Genomic DNA, 23,501 nt, shown 5'->3' on the forward strand with positions numbered 1-23,501 from the left:
ACACTCATTCCGCAAGTGCGAGAATAGTTCCAGAGTTCGGCCATAAGTATCTTCCGCACAGCAACTTCACCGTTCTCGTGTATGCATGGGGCCGCCATCCCAAGATGTGTATCGCCGCCACTGATGCTGCTGGGCTGGTCAAACACGAAAGTCATTGGGAGTATCTGAAGATTTCGGCATCATAAGATCGATGCACCAGCGGGTAGACTTTGCAAAGGCTGAAATTTAGCACCCATGGTAAGCAAAAGGGATTTTGCAACACGAATGTCTGGAACCAAGGCGAACTCGTGTCTCTGCCGTCCTAGGTAAAACCAGTAAACTCAAAACCTATTACTGGTTGTCCCTGCAGGCTATTTCATCGCTGGAACTTCGTCGCGAAGAACAAAACTCCTTGAGTATGTTGTCTGGACATGGCAAGCAGTCTGCCTTGTCTGGGTCTGCAGAAGTTGTCAGACTGCTGTGATATCAAGAGCAACAGAAGCACACGCTGTCTTCAGACTTTGTGCAGCCTTCGACGATTCTGTCTCACAGTGGATCGGACAACACAAGGCATTCCCTTGTTCAACAACTTCTTTGTATCAATTAACCTGAATTGTTCAAAGATGATGGTTCTCATTGGAAAACAGCAAATTCAAATTCCCATAGCGGATGTAGACTGCCATGTGTCAATTTCGACATCATCGTAGATTGCGGTCTGTCGTGTTAGAGTACGGCTTAAAACCCGAAGGGGTCCATCTCGTCTAATTCGTGTTCTGCTTTCAGCCTTTCTAGCTCCTTGTAGTGAGACGATCCCGCTTCCCAAGCTTCGGGTGCTAAGAATATCGAAGCTTTTGCTTAACTAAGTCCTAGGCCAACATTGGTTCATTGAAATATATGTCTGCCGACCTGCAAGCATAACCGAGCCCTTGAGGCCCGATTGGAACCCTTACCGCTCCATGTGATGCCGAGAATAAATTAACCCCTCAGAAAAAGAGAGGGCTAAACCTCATGTTACTGCAGTGGTCCATTGTGGTTCGATAGGAACATAGGCCTGTCTGATCCACCCGAAGCTATTGCCCTTCATCACCTTTGCGGAGGAGACTCGCCCTCTCAAGCATTTCGCCCCAAAGATAGCCAGTCGAAGATAGGGCAAGCTCGCTCGGATTGCCAATGTGGACCTTCCACAGGGCGGCATCAACTTCGCGCCGGAAGGAGAGAGTTGGGTGTCATCTGCTCTCAGCCCTTGACCCTGAGCCTCACCAGGGTCTCTTCCAGAAGAGAGACCCTATATCGTGTAAAAGCCCACACGGATTAGCTTTCCAGTTCGCTCACCCTGACAAGCATGCCTTTCTGCACGAACAACCCGTAATTCGTGTTCTTCTTGATCGGATTCACGGGATCAACCAAGCTCCAATCGAACCTCCGGATCGTCTCGAAGAAAATTTTGTTCAGCTCCAACCGTGCAATGTTCTCGCCCATGCACCGAAACCTGCCATTGCCGAAGACGAGGTGGTGTGCCTCTTCCATGACTGCTAAGCGCTCAGGAGAAGCCTCGAGCCAGCGCTCAGGTCGGAAGATCTCGGCGTCTGCGCCGTACACTTCTGTGTTGTGGCGGTGCATGTTCCAGGCGCAAAAGGCGACCTCGGTGCCGGGAGGAAGGTAAACGCCATTGTGTGTATCACCTTGGGCGCCGACAACTCGAGGGAGTAAGCCGGCTGCAGCTGGGTGCTGCCGCAGAGCCTCCTTGATGCAAGCTTGCAGGTACGGTAGTCTTAGCGCTTGAGAGTAGGAGATGATCTTGCCCATGGGTATATCGGTTGCCGCTGCCTCCGCTTGGAGCTTTCGGTAAACATGCGGGTTCGACAAGACTGAGAGAAAGCCAGTACGAACGATGGTCGCCGTTGTGTCGGAGCCTGCCAGAAGCTGGAACAGCGACTCGTCCGAGATCTCGAGTTCTGACAAGCCATGGTTCTTGAACGAAGTGACCATGTCGTAGCGTCCTGCCTTCTCTCCGGAGAAACGGCCAGCTATGATCTGCCGGGCAACCCTATAAAATGTGTTAGTCTCGCTTGTTTGCTGGATGGCTTTCGATGACCCACGCTTTGACCTTGCCTAACCCGGTCTTCTCTTTTGGTGAAGGCACAAGATTGGCCTGGACTGTGGGGATCCTCGCGATGGCGGACAGCAGCGGCACTGCTGAAAAGACGTTCATGATGGGAAAATTGTCCTCCATGGACTTCACATAGGTGTATTTGTCGGTGTCGTCAGAGACAAACCCGAATGCTTCTCCGAGGGACAGATATGTGATCACGTCCAGGGTGAAGTATTGTGCCAGCTGAGCCCAGTCCAGCGGCCTGATGTTAGACCCCACCGAGAGGTATTTCCGCTTGATCAAGTGTATGACATCCATGACCATCTGGTCGATACTGGGCTCACATTCCGGGTTATCCTTGCCCGAGTACTGTTGCCTTGGTCAATAATTTGACCCGATACACACATTGAAACTTGGAGACTCACCCCAGGAGAAAGCTTTGCACGCATCAGAGAGTGTTTCTCGTCATTGAGCTCGGTGAAAAGGTTCTCTCGCTCAGCGTCCATCTTGAACGCCTTGTACCACGGGCCCCGGGAGTAGTCATTGATCCTGTGCGCATTTGCTTTCCGGTACAGTTCTAGATCCGAGGTCACCACCATGTACGGGCTGATTCTAGCAATAGTTCCTGGATTGGACTTGTTAGCCCAACTCTCCCTTGCCAGATGTAGACTTTTCATACCATAACGATCGCACGCATGTTTCAGGGTCAGATGCCCTTCCCCCGAGATTGCAGCTTTGATCCACCACCAGTTTGTGAAGGCGGCCAGCGGTGGGCCAGGAATATGTCGGAGTCTGTTGTATGCGGTGAGGGTCGAGATGACGAACCAACCCAGCCAGGTGGCGGCGAATAGGGCGAGGATCTCGGTAAAGCTGACATGCAGCGACCCAGTGACCTGCTCGAGCATCTCAGGCGTAGCTCCACCAATGTTTCCACAAGTGCCAAATTCGAGTGAAAGCTGTCAGAGAGAAATGGGACTGCAATGCTGCCTCGAGAGGCTGAGTTGACTGCGGACTAGCAGGGTCGGCGGTGATGTGTAAAGCTTGAGACGCAACTGGGCAGAAGTTCGGCGGTAGAGAGAGGGGAAATCATTTCCATGTAATCAGTGTGTATGTCGCTAGCAGTGGTTATCGAGATGCATGTGCCTTTCGCAAATGCATGTGCTGGCAGGTCGTTGGCGTGGGATCCAGGCGCTTCCGGGGATGCAACTGGACGATTCCTAGCTCGCGTTGACCACATGGCTTCGGCTACTTGCCGTTGAAGTTCTTTGGCTAGATGGTGTTTCCATCATTCTGAGGCATCTGTAAAAGTAGGACCCTGGTAAATCTGCGTAGGTAACTGACGAAAGGTACAGCGAATACACTACCGACAAACCCAGCGTATGACATACTCTAGCTAACGATGGCGGCAGTACGACACCGAGGACTCGGGTTTCGAGCAGGATTCTGTCCTGACACAATCAGTCCGGTCGAGTATTGACAGGTCGTAAATGGCCGGGAGCACCATGCATATAAAGAGCGCCGATACTTCATGCCCAACGATTGCGCCGAGCGCGAGCGGCTGGAGTTGCAACACTGCGCAATGTTCCTTGCTGCGGGCGCCCAGCTCTTCTATGCCTCTGTCAAGCGGCTCCAGAAAATTTTGGACCTGGGCGCCGGCACTGGAACTTGGGCCAACGATGTGGCTGATGCGCATCTCGAGGCCATCGTGTTAGGTGTAGACTTGAGTACCATCCAACCCACGGTCGCTCCGCCAAACGCAACGTGGGAGATTGATGATGTCGAGGACGACTGGACATGGCCGCCAGACCACTTCAATCTCATACAGCCAGTCCAAGCTCAGTGGAAACATCGCAGATTTCCCAAAGTATTTTCGACAGGCTTTCAGGTAATTTCCCCCGCGATACCCCCAATTCCCAAGCACACCTTGCATCTAACGCTTGTTCTGCTTTGTGTAGACACTGCAGGCCAGGGGGCTACTTCGAGATTCGCGATCTGGCCACATACCTGCAAAGCGACCACGCTCCGATTAGCCTCGACAACGCAGTGGACGAGTGGTGTCGTCTGATGCGACAAGGCATCATCGGGATGGGCCGAAGGCTCGATCTGAACTTCGAGGAACTAGGAAACTTGGTGCGAGAGGTTGGCTTCTCGACATGGTTGTCGAGCCCATTCAAGATCCCTGTCGGGTGATAGCCGTCGGATCCGAGATTAAGGAGGAAGGGCTGTATCAACAGTACGCCATGTTAGAGGGCGTCGAGGCACTGACCCTTGCCGTCTTCACGCGTTGTTTGGGCTGGGAGCCAGAACGGGTCCAAGTGTTCCTTGCTGATGTGAGGAAACGGTATACTTACTGGCCATGGTACGTCAGTGACCAACTCCGGATTTGACGAAGCTGACTGATCTACCGCAGCGCCGTCATCTATGGCAAGAAGCCTGAAGCCGTATACTCACAATGATCAGGGTGAAGGATAGTGTTGTGTGGCACAGGACCCTGGACCAGGTGTGATCCAGTGCCCGTTGTCGCGGGATACAATGGGTGCGTAACTGGAGGCTCCCTCTTTCTTCGATCAGTATGGGTGTCTCCTGCAAGTCTGCGATTGGTAAGGCATCTGGACTCCTTCGGTCTTTTCCAGAGGGAAAGGGAAAGGGGAAAGGGGAAAAAAGGGCACCAGAGGGGAGTATTTCGTGCGGCGCCAAGAAGCGCAAGGCTACGTTTGACGACTCCATTGTACTTTGTACTTTTCAACGAACTCTCAAGCAAGGCTTCTTCTTCTTCTCTTCTTTTCATAGCCGATGGCCCCTCGACGCGATTCACTTTAAAAACTGGCACGAAGAGTACATGAGTACGGAAACCGACTCTCTCCATGTAATCTCAGCCATTGCGATCATCGTTCCTTTCCTGTACCCCGCAGTTCATCATTCCTCGCCCATCTTAACCCCACGAAGAAAGGCACAGAAAACAATAAACACCATCAACGCTGCAAACCCAGGTCTAGAGATCATTAACAAATATAACAACGGTGATCATCAATGAGAAGGACATTGCATTACTCGATGACGATCAAAGCCTGAGAATCTACACCCTTTCTGCCACTACCGGACTTTGTTTGTTTGCTCCGGCCATCAACTACATTCAAAATCTCCCTGTTTCCTATCTCTTCCCGAAGACAAGGTGTCAAAGTGCTGAGACCCCTCGAAGGGAAGCGAAGAATATGGCGCCCTCAGCGGCCGAGAAGGCGCTCTCCCCCGCTGCGTTTTTCACCACGCTTCTCCATCTGGTCAATCTCGAGCAAGACTCCGAGATCGCCGAGACGTCGTTGCTGCTCTCGTCCACGCCCCCCACGACACTTTCCCGTGCCGGCCTCGCAATCCTCAACCTCGCGGTCCACTCCCTCAAGACTGGGCTCGGGGGCCGCAGCGTGGTTGAGCTCGGTCTCGACCCGGCGGTCGTGAGCAAGGACGCCAAGGGCGAGTTGCCGGAGCATGGCATTCGGACGGGGGATATCGTGCGGGTCGGGGAGACCCCGAAAGGGACCGCGAGGAAGAAAGAAGCTGCAGAGTTGAAGGGTAAAGGGGTTGAAGGCGTGGTGGTCCGCGTTGGGGAGAGGGCCGTATGGGTTGCGCTGGGCAAGGATAGTAGCGGAAGCGATAATGTCGAAGAGGTCCCGGACGGGAAATTATGGCTGTACGTTTCCTCAGCGTCCCCTGGCATTTCTAAGACTCTGCTATAGAACAGCACTGACAGGCTATTGATTTTTCACGCGATACAGAGTCAAACTGGCAAACGACGTCACTTACAAGAGGTGAGTTCTGCCAACAGTGGCTCTCGAGAATCAGTCACGGCTGACTTAGGTGCTTCAAGAATGAACCAGACCCTGACCAGGCTACTCAAAACACCCGAGTCGTCATACACGACGCTCCAGCGCGTCCTCTTGAGCCTCTCTTCCGCAGGCACAGCTGACTCGTCTCAATCGGACGACGTCGTTTTCTTCGACCCGACATTAAATCCATCTCAACAAGACGCAGTCCGTTTCGCCCTCTCCTCACCAGAGATAGCTCTCATCCACGGTCCACCTGGGACGGGAAAGACGTACACCCTCATCGAACTCATCCTGCAGCTTCTCAAGCGTGATCAACGTGTTCTGGTATGCGGACCCAGCAACATTAGCGTGGACAACATCGTCGAACGTCTCTCTTTGACCTCTCCTAGTACTCCAATCGTTCGCCTAGGTCATCCAGCCCGCCTCTTGCCAAGTGTCTTGAACCACTCGCTCGAAGTGTTGACGCGGACGAGCGAGGCCGCGGGAATTGTAAGTGACGTGCGCAAAGAAATGGATGCGAAGCAGGCGTCAATTCGGAAGACTCGCAATGGCCGTGAACGGCGTGCGATTTACGCCGACCTGAAAGACTTAAGGAAAGAGTACCGCGAGCGGGAAGGGAAGTGTATAGATGGGCTGGTAACGGGCAGCAAGGTGGTGCTGTCGACACTCCACGGTGCTGGGAGTTATCAAATCCGCAATCAGGCGTTCGACGTCGTGGTGATTGACGAAGCGAGTCAGGCCCTCGAGCCACAATGCTGGATTCCGCTGGTCTTCGGAGGAGCAAACGTGAAAAAGCTAGTATTAGCGGGTGATCATCTGCAGTTGACGCCGACGGTCAAGAGCGCAGATAACAAAGACACCAAGGAGGGAAAGAAAGCAAGGATCAAAACTCTGGAGGAAGAATTGGCCAAGTTGTCTGTCAAACACGAAGAATTAAAGGCAGCGAAGAGTTGGTCCTTGGAAACAACAATGTTTGACCGGCTCCTGGCCAGGCACGGATCCGGGATCAAGAGGCTGCTGAATACGCAGTACCGAATGCATGAAAAAATAATGTGGTTCTCTAGCGATGAGCTGTATGAAGGGAAGCTTGTCGCAGCCGATTCTGTTAAATCTCGACTGTTGAGAGATCTGCCATACGAAGTAAAAGAGACCGAAGACACCATCGAACCACTTGTGTTTTTCGACACGCAAGGAGGTGATTTTCCAGAGAAGACAGAGGACGACTCAAGTGGCCAGGTTCACAAATCGACCCTGCTAGGAGACAGTAAGTGCAATGAAATGGAAGCGGCTGTGGCTGCCATGCATGTGAAAAATCTGGTTGAAGCTGGGGTCAGGGACGAAGACATCGCAGTTATAACGCCTTACAACGCTCAGCTTGCTATTCTCAGCTCATTGCTCAAGGAGAAATATCCAAGCCTTGAGCTGGGCAGTGTGGATGGCTTCCAGGGCCGGGAGAAGGAAGCCGTCGTTGTCAGTCTGGTCAGAAGCAACGCTGAAAAGGAGGTGGGCTTCTTGGGCGAGAAAAGGAGATTAAATGGTAGGTCCAATCTCCCTATACAGTCCTTCATTGCGCTCCGTGTACTTTTGCGTGCGTCTGCAAAAGGCCGGTGGTTGTTGCATCCTTGCTTTTGCGCCAAGGCAGGTATCCTGCCGGCGAGATCAAGGCTTTCTGTGTACAGAGGTATCTGACAATTGCTGTCTTCAGTTGCAATGACCCGACCAAAACGCCATTTGTGCGTGATTGGCGATTCAGAGACCGTGTCTCGAGGCAGCCCCTTTTTGAAGAGGTGGATGAAATTCTTGGATAACCATGCTGATCTGAGATATCCAAACATTGACGAATTGGAATTCGGGTAGTTTGCGTTGTTGCACAGCATCCTGCAATTCTGAGATCTTCAAAGTCGGGCTCGTGACCTGGATCATCCAGACCCGACGTCGGCAAATCTCGCAAACGAACTTCGTACCAGTGGGATGCACGCCTCGTATTGGTTTGCATCAGGGACATTTGAAACGCATACGAAGGGCCCTGGTGAGCCAGTTTCATGTCGAGGCGACAGGTCTGACGTGGGATGTCCTCAACAAATGAACCGATATTTGAAGGGTCATTGGCTGGTTGCAGGCCCAAGAGCTCCGTCACAGCTGCATTTCCGATTTGACCACGCAATCAACATAAGATTCGTCAATCAGGGACCTACCATTTATACACACAATTGGGCGCCTTGCAAGGTCGATGGAATGTTGTATCTGTGCGAGCGGAAAAAGCGCCGGTGTCAATACTGTTGTGATCCACGGAGCCCGTTGTTGCGACAGGATCAATCAGGCCCCCACTGCAGACGTCGCCATGGAATCCTCAGTAAACGCGTCGCGGGGCCGAAATTTGCCATGTCACCAAATCCAGGGTGGAGATCTCTGTTCTAAAGTCTCGTGAGCAGCCCGGGAAATCGGCAAGATGCTAGAACACAGCTTCGATTGCCGCAAGGAAGCCAATGGAAGGGGAAAAGAAAGCGTCGTGGTTTCTGTCGGCGAGAAGACAGCAGTGTTTGACTAGAGGGCCAAAGAGCCAAGATAAGGGTTCGTTGCGACAACGTAAAAGCGGAAAAAGACGAGGCCAATCAGGCTCGATTTCGCGCTTCTCGAGAGCAGACGCCCTTCGCAAAAGTTCAGCAAAGTTCCTATTGAGAGTTCAGAGATTCCCTGCCATGGACGCTGATTAGCAATAAGCGGGGACCTCCAAGCCAGTCGGTCGTGGCGAAGCGGGCATGCCGCTGGCTTCTGATCTTGCGCAGTAAAACCCTGGCCAGCCGTGCCAGCCTTACCGCTTCCTCTCCCTGTTCACCGAGCACGTGTTGATATCTTGGCCGATGGGAATTTGGGTTTGGTGTAGGCTGGCCATTTCTGGCGCGACTTCCGGTGTGCTCCAGAGAGAGAGAGAGATGTTTCTGTCCCAGACTACCCTTCAAGTTCGCTTGTATGATTTCGAAACAGCGACGTGAGCGGCTGCCTCTGCGTGAGCTCAGTCGCAACGGGTATTTCCGCGCTAAAAATGACTTGCATCGCTGCATGGCGCAGGGGTAGTCGGGTTGAATCCAATGGATTGAGCAGGATGGGAAGGGGTGGACTGGCCAGCTTGGAGGAGGCCCGACATGTGGTCATGCTCGACAGGGTATAGTTGGCGGGGGTAGCGTCCGACCAGGTGGTCGCACTTGTTCTCTGACCCTCCTCTTTCATCGTCCGTTTCCTTCAGCTTCCCGGAGACTCCGTGGTATGTTTGTCGACCGCAGGGGGGGATCAGCGCGTAGATGGGAGGAGGATTGTGCGGTGAGATGGGTAGGTGCCACGACGCCTGCGGGAGCGCACGAACTGCTGTTGACCAGTCAGGAGGGAGAACGAGGCAATATCGGCTGCAGCCAACCGGCACGTCAGGATGGAGATAGTTCGTTAGTGGGATGGACAAGATGGTGGAGGGGGATCGAGGGAGCGCCGACAGCTGATGGTTGGTCGGGGGCCAGCAGGTGACTTTTTCTTTCGCCACGGACAATACAACAAGTAAATTGTTCTCGCCGGGATGAAGCACCCTAGGCTGTACTCGATATAGGGGAGAGGATGCGGGTGCAATGCCATCCTTCAAGTGCGCGGCGAGGAAGATCCCTAGTTTCTTAGTAGCAGCTGGGGTAGCAGTTTGTAGTCTAGTTGCTTGGACGTGCTGAGAAGGGGCAATCCTGGGCAGTGGGCACCCAGAGAATATCGTACCTAGGCAGGTCTAGTGAAGCCTAGTGAAGCCTAGTGAGGCCCAGGGAGCCCCTCCAAGGCTAACGAATGAGTGACCGGGGCGCATCGGCCGCTCTCTATCACTACTGGTCGACGGCCTGCCAGCCTTGACGCCCTCGACGCCCACATTTCCTCTTTCTTGCCTCCTGGCTCACTCTGCTTCACACCCACTTCCATCCTTGTCTCCATCAGGAACCTGCCCCTCCATTGCGCCGCGCCCCCGACTCTGTCTACTACTCCTGCGCCCAAGTCATCATCCGTGGTCCAATTCCTCTGCTGCTGAAACAGGAACAAGAAAGAGAATGACCGTTGTGAACACACCGGAGCGAGTGGGACACCGCCAGCTGTCATTCTAGGCCACGCCGGAGACTGTCACACTTTCTACTACGGCCTTTCAGAGAGGGCTTGCGGCTTGAAGCCTGGGATGGCAATGCGGGTCGAAGCGATGCCGAAGCCAACACCAATTCATTGATCTACAAGGATACGGCTACACCCCAAGACACACCTGTCTTGCACATCCAAAGTCTGTTTGTTGTTCTGGCGAGGCCAGCTCTGTCTTCTTTCTCTTCAAAGCCGCCGCTTCGGCCCTCAATTTACCACCTGCAACTCTGCAATTCTGCGACTTTTGCTCCTCTTGTTTCGCCCCATTGTCCGTCTCGAGTCTGCCTTACCTTCGGTTTCCGTGCGCCGCGTCTGTCTTCGAACTTCCTGGTCGCTCCTTCATAAGGTCATCATTGGCCCTGCATTCTTCAGGCCCACTGTTCCTTCTCACCACCTCCCTCTGACTGGTGTCGCCGCCTTATCTAGATATACTTTTGGCTCTAATCTTAATCTTCCAGAAAAACCTATGGTAGCCTTCCAGACGTCTGAAGATCTGAGTGAGACCAGTTGTCGCGACTGACATCCCGGTGACAGATGCTATTGTGCCACTCTTGCGACCGCCAGGGATAGCACTTATCGAGGCGAGCTTCCCCATGTCTGTTGACACCCTGTGAAGCCGGCAAATTTCAAGCCAGGAATCATCAGCATGATGCCATACCCTCAGCTGTCATTCGCCCAGTGCTGACGCTGTGTGGTCGGTATCTCTGGGAGGTAGTATTCGCCCGGCCTCGCAATTTCGCGATATGCCTTCTCCCAACCACAAAGCAAAGGGATCTGGATCTTTGTCCCTGGCCAGCACGGGTGCCGCTCTGCGCCGTGGCGACCTGAAGATCTCTGATCCAATTCCCTTCAATGAATCCGGAGTCTTCAGCAGTAGCACTAGCACCGTGCCACCCGCCAGACATCCTTCGGGACAACGACATAACGACACCACATGGCCGCGGGCAAGTACGGCGACTCAGGATGCCCATGTGCGACATGTCAGTGACGTTCCGCCTTACGCCCGTGCTCGAACCTCTGCCGGACCATCATTGATTCCCAGCTCCATGTCTTCCATTCCCTCGAAGGCATCTTTGAACCAGAAGAAGCCCAGTGGATTGCGCGCAACTCTCAAGCGCATGTTCTCGAGCAAGAAACACAGATCCGTACCTACCGATACAACTGGGTTTCATTATGGCGATTCTGGACATCTCAAGCCCGTCACAGAGCAACCAGTTCGAACACGACTGGACTCGGCTCCTCCACTGGGAGCAGAGATAACCTTGCGCGGTGCCGCTCTCACCTCACATTCCACCGCATACCCGCAATTTGAAGCTGTCCACCAGAGCTTACCGCCTCCTCCACGGCGCGGGCGCCGCAACACGTTACCTAGTCTAGTCTTCAGTGACATACAGTCGAGTCTCGTGCCGGCAATTGTTGATTGGCCTGCACCGCAACCGTCTTCAGTGGAACAGAGGGCAAAAGAAGACTGTGTCTCGGACGGTCAGTTTAAGCGGCGATCTAGGAGCGCTGATGCACTCAACGAACTTCTTCATCAAGGCAACATCCAGCGCCCATCGAACCGTGATCGAGCAGGCGAAATCGCTTACTGGCGCAATAGTGCCATCCAAAATCCTGTGCCCGTGTACAGTGGCCAATCGATCTCAGTAGATCCCACACATGTCTTGGGGCCAGACAATACCATGGCGGCATCAGAGCACGATCGTTCCACCGTAGACCCCATGCAGACTTTTGATTTCGGTCTCGGAAGTCCTGAACGAGACGAGATCGGGCTGGAGCAGAGGGTCAATACGCTGGAGATCAAGCTCTTCGATTTTGAATTTGCGTTGGCTAAGCTCCAAGGCAACGACCTGCCGAATCCAAGATTAAATCCAAGGCCTTTCAGTCGAGGCTCCATACGCGACCTGTTCCAGCCGAACAGGACGAACTTGACGTTGACAAGCGGATCATCGAATGATCTGAGCTACATTTCTTCCGGTGGAGTCCAGGATTTTACTTTCTTGTCTTCTCCTGGCGAGTCCCCCGTGCCTTCTCCGGAGGTGGACGTCGTGTTCAACCCTCAAAGAGCGAGCAAGGCCACAACTGCCACAATTAGGCCCGTGACTGCAAGACGAAGGTCGCCGAGACGTTCGAGGGGAACTTCGCCGTCCTCGATTCACATTCCTCCTGATAAGTTCGAGGCTTTGTTGGAAATGATGAGAGAAGAGAAAGCGGCTCGACAGAAACTGGAAGAGCAGGTATACGAACTCCAGAAGGAAATGAGCAGCTTGAGGACACCGGTCTACGCGGCCATCAGGGAGCCATATCCGACGCCTAGTCCTGAGTCGAAGCAGAACTTATCTGGCACCCCACCTCGAATGAAAACATTGCATCGAACCCATCCATTTCAGTTAGACCACCCTTTACCACAAGAAATATCTCGCTTTAGCGGGACAGAAGATTCGGATGCGGAGGACGGGTTTGAGGATGTTTACGAAACGCCGCGGGAGGAGCAACGTGATACATTTGAAACGGCGAGAGATTCGCAGCAGGTGGCTGTTATATGAGCGGCAACTGATGTTTGTGTTGCATTCATTGAACTTCACACACCAACGTGCTTCCTTTTCGACTTTTTCGGCACAAGTTTTGTCTGAACTTTGGCATTGGAAGGCGAAACATGGCTCTTCCGGCCTCGGTTTGACAGGCATTCAGTTATGATGGCTTTACGTGGGGGAAGCTGTTTGCATGAGATACCCATACAGGTGTGATGAAGCTCACAAGAGAAGAGCGAGGCAACAGTGTTTATGTATGAATACATACGGCCTGAAGAGCGGCGATTTGTTTGAGTATAAGACACGCAGTTTGAAATAAATACGGAGTACTTCCTAGGGTTCAATGTGACAAGTTAGCAGAGGGATGTTCCAATCACCTATTCAAGACACGCAAGGCTGCGAGGCTGAAGTCCAGCTCGCCAAGCGAAATCCTACTTGTATGCTCAAGGTCCCAAACTGCAAGACGCGGACAGCAGCAAATCTCCGAATTCCCTTGTAGCCAGACATGATGGCCTAATAACACTCCGTCATTGCTTGTCTCTTTCACATCCATTCCTTGACGACGAGCTGCCCAGATTTTCATGGGTGTTCTACAAAATGTCTACTTCTCTAACCCATCTCCTCCCTCCCACACCAGCTCAACCTTCGCCCAAAGCCCGCCTACTGACGCCGACCACCCATCCAGTCCCTCTGCTCTCTTCCTCGTTCGCGAGACGCTATAGCTACGTCCACACCGCTCTTGTCCCGTTATACTATTATCTCCGCGCCTCATCCCTCGTCGCAGATCCATCCAACACGTTACTGAGCGACCTGGGCGTTGTTGCTACAATGCAGTGCCTGTTTTGTGCGGTCTGCTTACCACCTGCTGGGTCCTGGGTGTCTGGCACACCCGGCGGCCCTCTTGTGGAGGGGACGGCAAGTCCCGCACAGAAGAGCCCAAAGAGTCCAAAGGTGTCTGGAGCTGTGGGAGGAGGGGGAAGTCTGAGGAAGAAGAATCTTGGAACAGGCGTCGGTAAAGGACACGGTCATGGTAGTGGGAAGGGAGGTGCAGGAGCAGTAGCTGGAGAAGGGGATTGGGGTGCGAGGATCATGGTGAGTCTTTTACATTTCCAGCTACAACGGCCGTTTGGTGATTCCCGAAGGCTCTCATCGTTGTGCCTGCTGTGTCTGTGTAGCACCATCTACGATCTTCCATGATTCTTCGAGGTTGGACTACTGACGCTCGACGAGGTACAGCCGACACTCTTCGCCCTGATCCTGACGCTCACTCTCCCACCTCTTCCACTCGGCTTAATCGCCCTTGTCCTAGGCGCGCCGTTGTATCCTACCTCTCTCCTCCCCCTCACATTCCTCCTCTCAGTGCATGTCTCCCTGCTCGGCTTTTTGCCGCTGTTCTACACCCACGGTGTCTCCTCCCTCGCCTGGCGCGACGTCGCAGCCGCGTGGCTGCCGTTCGACTCAGCAGGTGTATGGGGAGGAACTGTGGGGAGCTTTGTGGGGGGCTGGGTGGGCGCCATTCCCATGGCGTTGGATTGGGATCGCGAGTGGCAGAAATGGCCTTGTACAGTCATTTGGGGGATGGTGATAGGGTGGACGGTCGGCAGGGCCGTCACGAATGGGTTGGGATGGGGCAAGGGGAAGAGGATCGACTTGAGCGAGAGGGAGGAACCTGAACCGGCCACAGAGGAGAACATCCAAGTGAGAGCTGAGAAGAGAATCGAGGCGGACAAGAGCGAGTGAGAAAGGAGGTTGAAACAGTACAACTGCGCGAATATAGAGTCGGAAGATGATTCAGAACCCAAGGATCGTCCGCAAGAGCAGAAAGCACGTTCAAGACACTGGTGCGAGGGCAATGGACAAGGATCTCCAAAGACGAGCGGTGCTTTGGCACTCCCAAGCCCCTCGACCTTCTTCTGACCACGAAACCTTCTGAAGGAATGACCAGCACCACGCCCCGTGCCAGGTCTATTCCTCTTTGTTACACCACCACGCAGAGGTCTGGCCCGCGCCGAGCATGTTCGCGAACAATGGTCTATGGACGGTGTACATGGACTGGAGCCCTCTTCGGAGCAGCTGGATGCATGAACGCTGGGTGCATGAACTCAATCGGAACCTCTCCGGTGATCACCCTCCAAGGAACATGGAGAAGAGAGGGGCGAAGGGTATATGGCAAGACGGAAGGGCGCGATGGGCGCAGGCATACACACCGGCGCTGGCACCGACACGGTGGACCTGGGTATGGGTATGGATGTGGGTATGGGCATGGACATGCGATAAGCAAACCAGAGGGAATAACAAGGCACTGTTCCAATTTCCCACTGGGAAGAGCAAGGAAGAGCTTCAGACCAGCTGCTCTATCTGCAAGGGCAGTCCGATGAGGCAAGGTGCCGCACCGGAATGCGTGGAAGCAAGGACGAGTGTCCCTCGCTTGATAAGGACAGGCAGGGTATGTACTGTACCGGGGCATGCAAGGCCAGTATCCAAGGAGCAGTCGACAGCACCACTTGATATCAGGGGATGTGCATGATTGCGATTGCACTCGGCAGCCGTGACTTGCGCAGTGCTTTGGTCCCGGTGCGGCCACATACTCGCATAGGTTGCTGTACTCGGTGCCAACTCGGGAATATTATTACGTGCTTACCTACCAAAGCGTTTTGAAAGTTCGCGCTCGAAGCGAGATTGTCCATTATCCAGTTTGCGTTTTGGCATTTGGCATTTGGTATTCGCATGCCGGGAAGAGCGGAAGGGGGTTCTTCACACACCGTACGCGTCCTCGTACCGTAGGACGAGGTAGTTCTCTTCGGAGGGACGTCCACGAATTACCCTTTTCTCCTTTGGAATGGGACAATGTCCGAGCAAGAGTGGCGGGCTGGGCTGGGCTGGCTGGCGGTGGTAACTTAAGGGACGGGCAGATCTACAGTGGTAGTAGTGACTTCCCTCGCTACCACCTACCTACCGAACAATAATCAATTAAGATGGGAGAGAAAACCTACTTGCCTACTTGGTAGAATTATGAGTGTGTGATCAGCAAAGCGCCACTTCTTGGAATTCAGAACCCCAGAGACCCTGACGATCCCTCATACTCTGTTGACCCTTGTTTTCCGAATCTAATATATCCTTTTCCCTTCAAAGATCATGAAAGTTTTACGGAAAGATGGAGAAGAGAGAGAGAGAGAAAAAGGGTTCTTGCTTAAGAGTTTGTTTTTTTGACTTCTATCCAAAAAAGGTTCCGGGATATGTGTTTTCCGATCTCAGGGAAAAGTCCATTCAATAATACTTTGATTTTGTCCAACAAACTCTCCCAAGCCTCGAGAGGGCGGGCCATTCTTCTCCAGCAGTAATAGGAAAGAATCTGCCCATCCAAGGTTTCGGTTGGTGTTGGTCTTCGTGCGGGCCGTAGCGCGGCTTCAATCATCATCGTCACCCTTTTGAGTTTCTCTTCCCTTTTCCTCTCCCTCTCTCGTACCGAACAAGGAAAAGACTCATTGGCACCAGTCCAACGAATACTGCTTGTTTGCGGATGATCCTTTCATTCCCGACTCCAGGCGATCTCTGACTAAAGTAGGATCTAGTGTTACATGTGAAAAATCCGTGCTGGTTCAGCTCCATCGTCTCCAAGAAATATGCCCGCCCGGTTAATTTGTGTGTCAATTTTCAAACGCCCCCCAGCAACGCCGTCGCTATGCAAGATATTGGACCGCACCACATAAAAAAAAGAGTATTGCCGTAAAATGAGAGTATGGTCTCAAAGTCTGGAGACTTAGATGGCATGAGGTCGTTGGGGAATCAGCTTGGTCATCAGCATCTGGGTCGATATTACAACTCTTCTGTAGATCAGTTGTGACGTGGTCGCTTGCGTTTCCTTCCTGTGTTCATGTCGTCAACAACAGTCACAGCCTCCTAAGCTGCCTGTTGGATAGGTGTCCTTCCGATCCGATAATTGCTCGTCGCGGAACTGAAGAACCTCGCCATCACACTGCCGACACCGGTTTCGGACTTGACCTTTTTGGCCGGCTGTTGACTCTCGCCTTGGAAGCTAGTCTGATGGCCTTTGAGGCTGGGCCGCGACGCTGAGATGGTCTTGGCATATGTACTGTGATATGAGGCATCAGGGCTCTGAGTCAGGTCAACCACCACAATACTGTCGTCGATGTTTGATGACGCTGTGTATGGAGTACCTCGAGAAGTTGGTGCGAGCGACGAAGATCGAGATCGTGACGAAGGGGCCAGTGACGAGGATCGGGAACTGCTGTGGCTGTGCATCGTGCCAGGTCTGCCGGAGGAAACTAGAGGCGGAAGATCTCGAATAGACGGTGGTGACACCGATCGGCTGTTGCCGTGATGGCGGAACGGAGATGGCCATCGTCGATGACTGGGAGCAGGTAACGACAACGAGCTGTTATTGGCCTTGTGTCTTGGATAGCGACCAGTAGCCATGTCCTCATCAACATAGGAAGCGGGGGAATCGTAGACACCGACTGCTCTGGGTGGAGGCGTTGCGACGACAGGCTGGACCGGCTCCTTGCGCGTCAGAGGCGGTACAGACATTGATGAGTCGTAAGAGGTCTGTTGAGAGTGCCAGTGACGGTGGCCGCTGGTGAGTTCAGCCTCTTCTTGCTGCAGCTCCATCTGGAAGCGGATGGGAGCAAGGAATGGCTCAAAGTGGTCAAACAAGTCCTGTTCAGTCACTCGAGTATCGAAGTCAAGCAGGTACAGGAGTTGTCTCTCCATCAGATTCACCTCTGCCAGTCCGAAACCGAAGCCCTCGTAACCCCTAACCGTTGTGTATCTTGCCCAGTGCTTGTTCTTCGGGCTCGAATCGTTCAAGTTCTTCGCTGCCAAGATCAAGGACGCGAGGAAGATACGATGGACGGTGCACCTCATTCCTTTGGCGACAGGGGGCAGTCTTGATCGAAGACGGGCAAGGTAGACCAGGGAGGTCATCAAGGTGGGCACTTGAACAGCAGACCGGTGGACGAGGGAGCTGATGAACTGTTCAAGGCTCGGTAGAGGAGCTGGAGCGGGCTCTGCTGAAGATTGGTGAGGCGGAGTGGACGGGGGAGTAGGCAATGAGTCTGCAGCAGGCAGAGGCTCTGGATCACATCGGATAACCTGTGAAGCTTGCTTTGCAAGGTGCTGGACCATGTAGGTGCGCACAGGTTGGCGAACAAACTCTTCCAAGGCAGCCCTGTTCTGGGCCAAGGTGTATTTGGACTCCATGACGGGATTTGTTTGCGATCGATCGTTTGACCCTGGTGGCAAGAAGGCGAAGAGATGAAGGGAGGGACTTGAGATGAGGCGAGTCGACGAGTTTATGGACTTGTCCTCAGAATTCTCTCAGAGTGGTTTCAAGAGTTGGGTACGAAGCGAGTGGACTGAAGTGAAGTGACAGGCCTCTGACACAAGCGGGGGAGGTTGGGTGTATCCAAGATATTAACTGGCCCTGATTTCTGTAGACTTTTTTTTCACCTGGCCAGCAGGAAGAGACTCAAGAAATGCACACGAGCCTGTGGTCTGTGGGATATATCGAATTATGGGTGGTCCCAGGCACGGCCCAGGGATGCAGCTCCTGATGTTTGAGAGAGAGTCTCGTAGTATCCAAGCGAGTCGTTCTCCTGAAAAGGTGCACCCGAAGTGATGTAGCAAATGCAGGAGAGTGGGTGTGGCCTCTGCAGCTAGTGGATAGGCGGACGATAAACTCCAGGTACGGAGCACAGATTTGGCGGATGGCTTGGGAGCTGCGCCGTTGGAGGGGTGGTTAGGGTTTTTCTTGCACCCTGGATGGCGCAGGCAAGGATCGGTCGGGTTGTCAGGGGTTGGAACCTGGAGCAGCGGACAGAGTGTCGTTCCCTCGGCTTGTCTGTGACTGAGGAGGACTAGGGCGCACTTTGGGGTAGGATGCGAGCTCGAAGGAGGCTTGAGAGAGAGGTGGGGAGGCCGGCCCCAGGAAGTATCAGGGTAGTGTGTCTTTTTTGGCGTGGGAGAGAGACAGGGGGGTTGGAGGAGCTGGGTGGAAGCTCAAGCTCAAGCCTTCGACACTGACGAAGGTGAGGATTCCAGATGAAGGAGAGAAGAGAAGGGGAGGTGAGGTAGCGATGAGAAGGTGGTTTTTATGAATCTGATTTGAGCGCCTGGACTTGAATCAGAGGTGCATTGCCACAACACCTGTTATAGAATGAATGGGCGCTTGCACAGACCCTGAATGGTCACAGCTACAGGATGCAGCCAGGTATCCAGGGCCAGTGGCTAGAATCGCAGGCGAGTTGGCGAGATGGTTCCTTGTTTCGGCCTGTGCTGGCGGCTGGTAAACAGAGCGTGTGGATTGGGCCGCGGCTTGCACAACTGGGGTCTGAGCGATTGCACGACTACTCGGAGACACACGATGCACACGCTTTTTTTAATGGGGATGCGATGTGCACTGGGCTTTTTATTCCCGATGGGCCTGATGGGGGTCGGATCCAGTTGAGTTTTTCAACTTGCCCTGTGAACGGGTCGCGCGTGTCCTCCTTGCTGAGGTCTCAATGACCACTGACCACTGACCACTAGTACGTCCAATGACCAATTCAGTTGACTTTCCACATACCTACATGTTCGTAAAAGCGTGAACACCGGCAGAAAGGGGGAAGGGGATGGATTCACGGATGGTTGGACTGGTTAGGTAGTGATGGGCACGCAGGGAGCCCTAGGAACCCTAGGGAGCTGCATGGGGATGGCGACATGCCGCACAGCAGGGTGCAAAAAACTCTACGGAGTACCTCACCAGGCAGATGTTCGGAGTGCCCATTAACCACACGACAAAAGACACCTCCCGCCCTGCCTTTTGAGAGAGCTAGGCACCGCCAAGTGCCGATCCAGCTGCCAGCTGCCATCTGTCAAGTAATTATTTGGCTGTCCTTGCAGCTGGTCGCGCTTCGCCCTTCTCCCTTTGCCCCATTACGCTTTACGAGAGACTTTCAGCTTCCTCTCTACTGCTCCCTAAAGTACGGTACGTAGTACCCTGCCTCGGCATTGCAGCTAATTTACGAAGCGTCTGTCAATCATCTCGTATCCTTCAACTCTGCTGCCTCACTCCTCACTCCTCACCTAACCTCACTTCCAAGTCACCGAAGCCACCCTTTCTCCCCCCACCCTAGCATTGTCCAAAATTGGCCACTTGACACACCCTTGTGGCCAAGTGCTGCTACCCAGGCTCATCGATTGGCTGAGGGGTCGAGACACACGCCTGACACGTCTGATACACTTTTAGGCACCCCCTCCACGTCCCTCCACGTCCCCCCTCGACGCGCTTCAGGGGTTTCTCTCTCGCGTAGTGCCACTGGGCCAGTCGCTTAACGTACATCATCCGTCTACGGCATCATTTCTTTGGCTCGTCCGGTGACTGGTGAAACACGGCCCTCCCTCTACAGATGTTTTCGTCTCCCAAGACGCGCGACTTGCTCCAGCATCTCTTTTGCCTTTTGGTTCCGCGCCCTCTTCGGACGAATGCCTCAAGCCACTCCAGCCCGGCCCATGCCCTGTCTCAGCTTTCTTTGTCCCGCCTTCCGAATACCACATGCTCTGACCTCCTGACAGTCTCACAATCCCTTCCATATCTTCCGTCCGTCCCCTAGTTGCCACGATTGCTGCCGCAGATCACCCTCCCGAAAAGGCACAGCCACACCATGAGTCCATGACCACCTGCCTGTCATGTCCTTCCCGTGACCAGCGCGTCGCCGTGCTCCTCTCATCATCTGCCACCAACACCACACCATCTTATGAGCCAATCATCCGCAGGATTGTCAGCAGACTGCTACCGGTGAGGCATGAGAACATCCTATCTGGTGTTCAGACCGGGCGAGAAGAGCCATGCATTCCGAACAATTACTGTACTCACGACAGACTGTCCTTGGCCACGGTTGATCGATTGATCAATCGACCGCCAGCTACATGGAGTTCATCCAAGTAAGTGGACAACTTCTGGAGCATTGTCTGGGTGATGCTTGTACACTTCGGTCGTTTATGAAATGCGGTGCCTCAGTTGCGACATGGCCAAGGGCAACACAACCTCGACGGAACTGGCTCCCGAACCGATGATGCTGATATGATGAACTGATCTCAATCCTTAGACCTCATTTGGAATCATGTAAAAGAATGGAATCAAGCCCATCGAGACTTCTAACAGTACTAAGGACTCTCTGTATAACGACAACGAGCACCGGGCATCCTCGGTTGGCCATCTTGCTCAGTCAGCGCTTCCTGGTCGTTCGATTAGAATTACACGTCTCTCATCCAACAGCATGAGCATATATTCAAAAGCAGCAACCGCATCGGACATCCGCCTGGCTTCAGTTGCAGTGCTCCTTATGGCGTCTCGAGGGTCTTCTACCTCAGTCGGATCTCCTCGACTTCCCTCGGCCTCATGTCAATGTGTTGTCACCGGTGGTCGATCAGACCAAAAAAGAGAACAATCCTGGCCTAGATAAGCGCAAGAGCACGTAAAGGCCGGGAAAAGCGCAACGTCGAGAGAGGGTGGCGGTCACCCAGCGAAACTGCCAGATCTGCAGAAGCCTGCGGAGCGGTCAACAGGTTTTGAGACTCAAGGTCCTGACGGCAAATCTAGCGGAGGAAAAGATACTGGCGGTGTGCATAAAGAGGAGAAACCGGGGTTGGCATGACGATTAGGCTTCGTGGGCAACTTCTTTGAGTCATGTTTGACAGCACATGCAGGAAACAATACAGAATCAATATCATTCTGGGGATAGCCTGTACTATCCTACCATTGATAACAGCCATGGAATGTGAAGTAGACACATGACAGAACAAGCCATGTGAACGCTCGAGAGAGTCCTGCGGCAGCCTTGGGTCATGCATTCAGTGATGATCGGGACATGTACCTTGTGATCTGGATAGCTCTACCGAGTACAGAGAGCCCTCCCAGCCAGCTCATGACTATCTTGCATCAACCAGGCGTTCACAGAAGACCGAGGACTAATGAGCGTTAGAAGGGCGGGGGAGAAGACCCATCTGAACCACGTTCTGAACAACGTGCGAGACCAACCGTTGATCATTCCCCCTATTCAGCCTCCTTGCGGTGAAACCGCCTCAGCTTGCTTGAGACATGGGGCAGCCAAGGGCGGACATGGCGTCTCCGGTATGCACACCGAATGCCCTTTACCAAAGGCGGCAAACGGCCGGGTCTCGAGGGATGTCCTTTGGCTGTCCAGGTGGAATAATGAACAAACAGCGAACCTCGGTGTTTAGGAAGACCATTTGGCGAGATCCTTTTAGCTCTGAGGGTGTGGGCGCGGCGAGAGCGACGGAGAAGGTGGCTATGACCACACCATCCCCATTCCGCTGAGGCTGGTGCAGGACCGTGCCACACCGCACCACCTGAAGGGGGCCAAGTCATCACCCCCATTTTCCATCTGGTGCCATGCCACCAGCCAGCTGACGAGGAAGTGTCCTTGTGATTTGATCATAGCACCTGCTATGCACCTACAAAGCACAAGTATGACATGTATGTATGTGGGATGAACACTGTCGACGATGACACCTGAAGCAGACTCGAACAATCCTCGTGCCCCTGGACGGATAAGGTCTCCTCTCGCCACGAAGAAGCCGTGGAAGCCGCTGAAACCGTTGAGCTCCCCCCCGTGGTTTCAGGCTCATCTCAGGTGCGTCTTAAACAGGTAAAGCTTGTGATAAATATCATGTAGTTCTTTCAATCATTTTACTAATGATGACTCCCATGCCAACCTCGTATTTTGTCGGCCCGTGAAATCTCAGTTAGGCAGGCGTGGATTCTGGTGGATAGGTAGGTATCTAGGAACATCGCTCCGGAGGATGGCGCACCATGTGGCATTTTGGACAGAGGGCGGCCGTCTCATGGCCCGACATTCCATGCACGCCTGAGTTTCGCTGGGTCATCAGCTAGGAGCAAAGCGTAGAGTCATCCAACCCCTGCGAGGGTACACCAAAGTGTCTGATAGTGGACTCCGTAAAGGGACAATGTACCATGTTACAAGGAGCCATCGGCAGAAGATGCCAGTGCTGTGGAAAATCCCACTTCTTCATCACAAGCTCGATGCAGTTTGTTAGCGCGCATGAACCGTGGCTGCTGCCTGTTCGTTCACTCGTGACCGCAGCTCCTTCAAACACAGCTCCTACGTCTCTTTCCTCTCTGGAACTCAGGTGCCGGCTTGAGGCCGACAACATCATCCTCTCTTCCTGCTTTGTACTTGCGACCGTCCCATGTTCTTCTCCAGAATCTTGCTACAAGGCAAGAGTAATGATGAAAAAAAGGGGTGGTTTCTGGCCAAAAAATACGCGGACAAGAGCCCCGAAGGACACTTGATGGCGACATCCTCCGCGATGTGCAATGCAGGGACACCGCTATAGCAGGCTCAATGCTTGAGCTGAGTCGCTCCCACAAGGTCTATTGACATGTCAGTGGTCTGGAAAACTTCGTTGTGCTCGGGGGAGGGAGACGTACAAGTATGAAGAAAAGAAAAGAAAGTCAAGTTGCTGAGCGGTGACGAGGAGAGTAGAAATAGTCGATTTCTCGCCAAGCAAACGTCCAAGACGCCAAGACGCGCTATGCGGGATCTGGACAGCACTCTGATCCTCTGCCGCCGCCTATCTACCTAGCTGCTTGGGCTCGTTCAGTCCATGTGCCGACTGCTTTGCCTGCTTTGCCCAGTAATCCTCTTGTGATACATTGAAGATGCTCTGGTGTTGTACTCTGTCGCATCCCTGTGCTTCAACTCCTACTTCCGCAGTCTCTGCCACGCCACTATGTGGAAGAGTCGGCCGGCGTGCCTGACCAACGGTAAGATAGCATTAACCTCTCTAAGCGTGCATCATCCTGCTCTGAGCTGCGTTTGTTTCCGCCTTGGTTGCGAAGTTTGTGTCCGGTAGCTCCTGAAGTGGTCGGAAGCGATGAGCATCATC

At 53.4% G+C, this 23,501-nt stretch overlaps 7 protein-coding genes across 7 annotated transcripts; 5 read left to right on the forward strand and 2 right to left on the reverse strand.

Moving 5' to 3' along the window:
* Window positions 1–1,290: 1,290 nt before the first annotated feature.
* PV07_12228 (uncharacterized protein) lies at window positions 1,291–2,976 on the reverse strand (the record flags this gene model as incomplete). The annotated part of the gene is made up of 4 exons (XM_016399735.1): window positions 1,291–2,026; window positions 2,079–2,440; window positions 2,497–2,696; window positions 2,751–2,976. 4 exons carry the CDS (start codon window positions 2,974–2,976, stop codon window positions 1,291–1,293), a joined length of 1,524 nt encoding a protein of 507 aa, XP_016242547.1.
* A 623-nt stretch (window positions 2,977–3,599) lies between these two features.
* Window positions 3,600–4,136, forward strand: PV07_12229 (uncharacterized protein; the record flags this gene model as incomplete). Its single annotated transcript, XM_016399736.1, has 1 exon — window positions 3,600–4,136. The coding sequence occupies one exon, from the start codon at window positions 3,600–3,602 to the stop codon at window positions 4,134–4,136; it is 537 nt and encodes a 178-aa protein (XP_016242548.1).
* An 88-nt stretch (window positions 4,137–4,224) lies between these two features.
* On the forward strand, window positions 4,225–4,527 carry PV07_12230 (uncharacterized protein; the record flags this gene model as incomplete). The annotated part of the gene is made up of 2 exons (XM_016399737.1): window positions 4,225–4,430; window positions 4,482–4,527. The coding sequence occupies 2 exons, from the start codon at window positions 4,225–4,227 to the stop codon at window positions 4,525–4,527; spliced, it is 252 nt and encodes an 83-aa protein (XP_016242549.1).
* A 344-nt stretch (window positions 4,528–4,871) lies between these two features.
* On the forward strand, window positions 4,872–7,980 carry PV07_12231 (uncharacterized protein). The gene is made up of 4 exons (XM_016399738.1): window positions 4,872–5,756; window positions 5,842–5,874; window positions 5,934–7,429; window positions 7,598–7,980. Exons 1-4 carry the CDS (start codon window positions 5,284–5,286, stop codon window positions 7,747–7,749), a joined length of 2,154 nt encoding a protein of 717 aa, XP_016242550.1. The 5' UTR covers window positions 4,872–5,283; the 3' UTR covers window positions 7,750–7,980.
* A 1,929-nt stretch (window positions 7,981–9,909) lies between these two features.
* On the forward strand, window positions 9,910–12,932 carry PV07_12232 (uncharacterized protein). The gene is made up of 2 exons (XM_016399739.1): window positions 9,910–10,510; window positions 10,576–12,932. The coding sequence occupies exon 2, from the start codon at window positions 10,785–10,787 to the stop codon at window positions 12,585–12,587; it is 1,803 nt and encodes a 600-aa protein (XP_016242551.1). The 5' UTR covers window positions 9,910–10,510; window positions 10,576–10,784; the 3' UTR covers window positions 12,588–12,932.
* A 103-nt stretch (window positions 12,933–13,035) lies between these two features.
* Window positions 13,036–15,440, forward strand: PV07_12233 (uncharacterized protein). Its single transcript, XM_016399740.1, has 2 exons — window positions 13,036–13,664; window positions 13,809–15,440. Exons 1-2 carry the CDS (start codon window positions 13,170–13,172, stop codon window positions 14,310–14,312), a joined length of 999 nt encoding a protein of 332 aa, XP_016242552.1. The 5' UTR covers window positions 13,036–13,169; the 3' UTR covers window positions 14,313–15,440.
* A 315-nt stretch (window positions 15,441–15,755) lies between these two features.
* On the reverse strand, window positions 15,756–18,944 carry PV07_12234 (uncharacterized protein). Its single transcript, XM_016399741.1, has one exon. It carries the CDS (start codon window positions 17,790–17,792, stop codon window positions 16,473–16,475), a length of 1,320 nt encoding a protein of 439 aa, XP_016242553.1. The 5' UTR covers window positions 17,793–18,944; the 3' UTR covers window positions 15,756–16,472.
* Window positions 18,945–23,501: the final 4,557 nt, after the last annotated feature.

This window comes from Cladophialophora immunda, assembly GCF_000835495.1.
Source record: "Cladophialophora immunda strain CBS 83496 unplaced genomic scaffold supercont1.8, whole genome shotgun sequence".
Lineage (NCBI taxonomy): Eukaryota > Fungi > Ascomycota > Eurotiomycetes > Chaetothyriales > Herpotrichiellaceae > Cladophialophora > Cladophialophora immunda.

Bases quoted from the DNA above. Each gene is read 5' to 3' on its own strand.
- PV07_12233 (XM_016399740.1), top strand. From the start codon at position 13,170: ATGTCTACTTCTCTAACCCATCTCCTCCCTCCCACACCAGCTCAACCT. The intron at 13,665-13,808 runs GTGAGTCTTTTA...GACGAGGTACAG, and splicing joins ATTGGGGTGCGAGGATCATG to CCGACACTCTTCGCCCTGAT.
- PV07_12234 (XM_016399741.1), bottom strand. From the start codon at position 17,792: ATGGAGTCCAAATACACCTTGGCCCAGAACAGGGCTGCCTTGGAAGAG.
- PV07_12231 (XM_016399738.1), top strand. From the start codon at position 5,284: ATGGCGCCCTCAGCGGCCGAGAAGGCGCTCTCCCCCGCTGCGTTTTTC. The intron at 5,757-5,841 runs GTACGTTTCCTC...CACGCGATACAG, and splicing joins CCGGACGGGAAATTATGGCT to AGTCAAACTGGCAAACGACG. The intron at 7,430-7,597 runs GTAGGTCCAATC...TGCTGTCTTCAG, and splicing joins CGAGAAAAGGAGATTAAATG to TTGCAATGACCCGACCAAAA.
- PV07_12232 (XM_016399739.1), top strand. From the start codon at position 10,785: ATGCCTTCTCCCAACCACAAAGCAAAGGGATCTGGATCTTTGTCCCTG.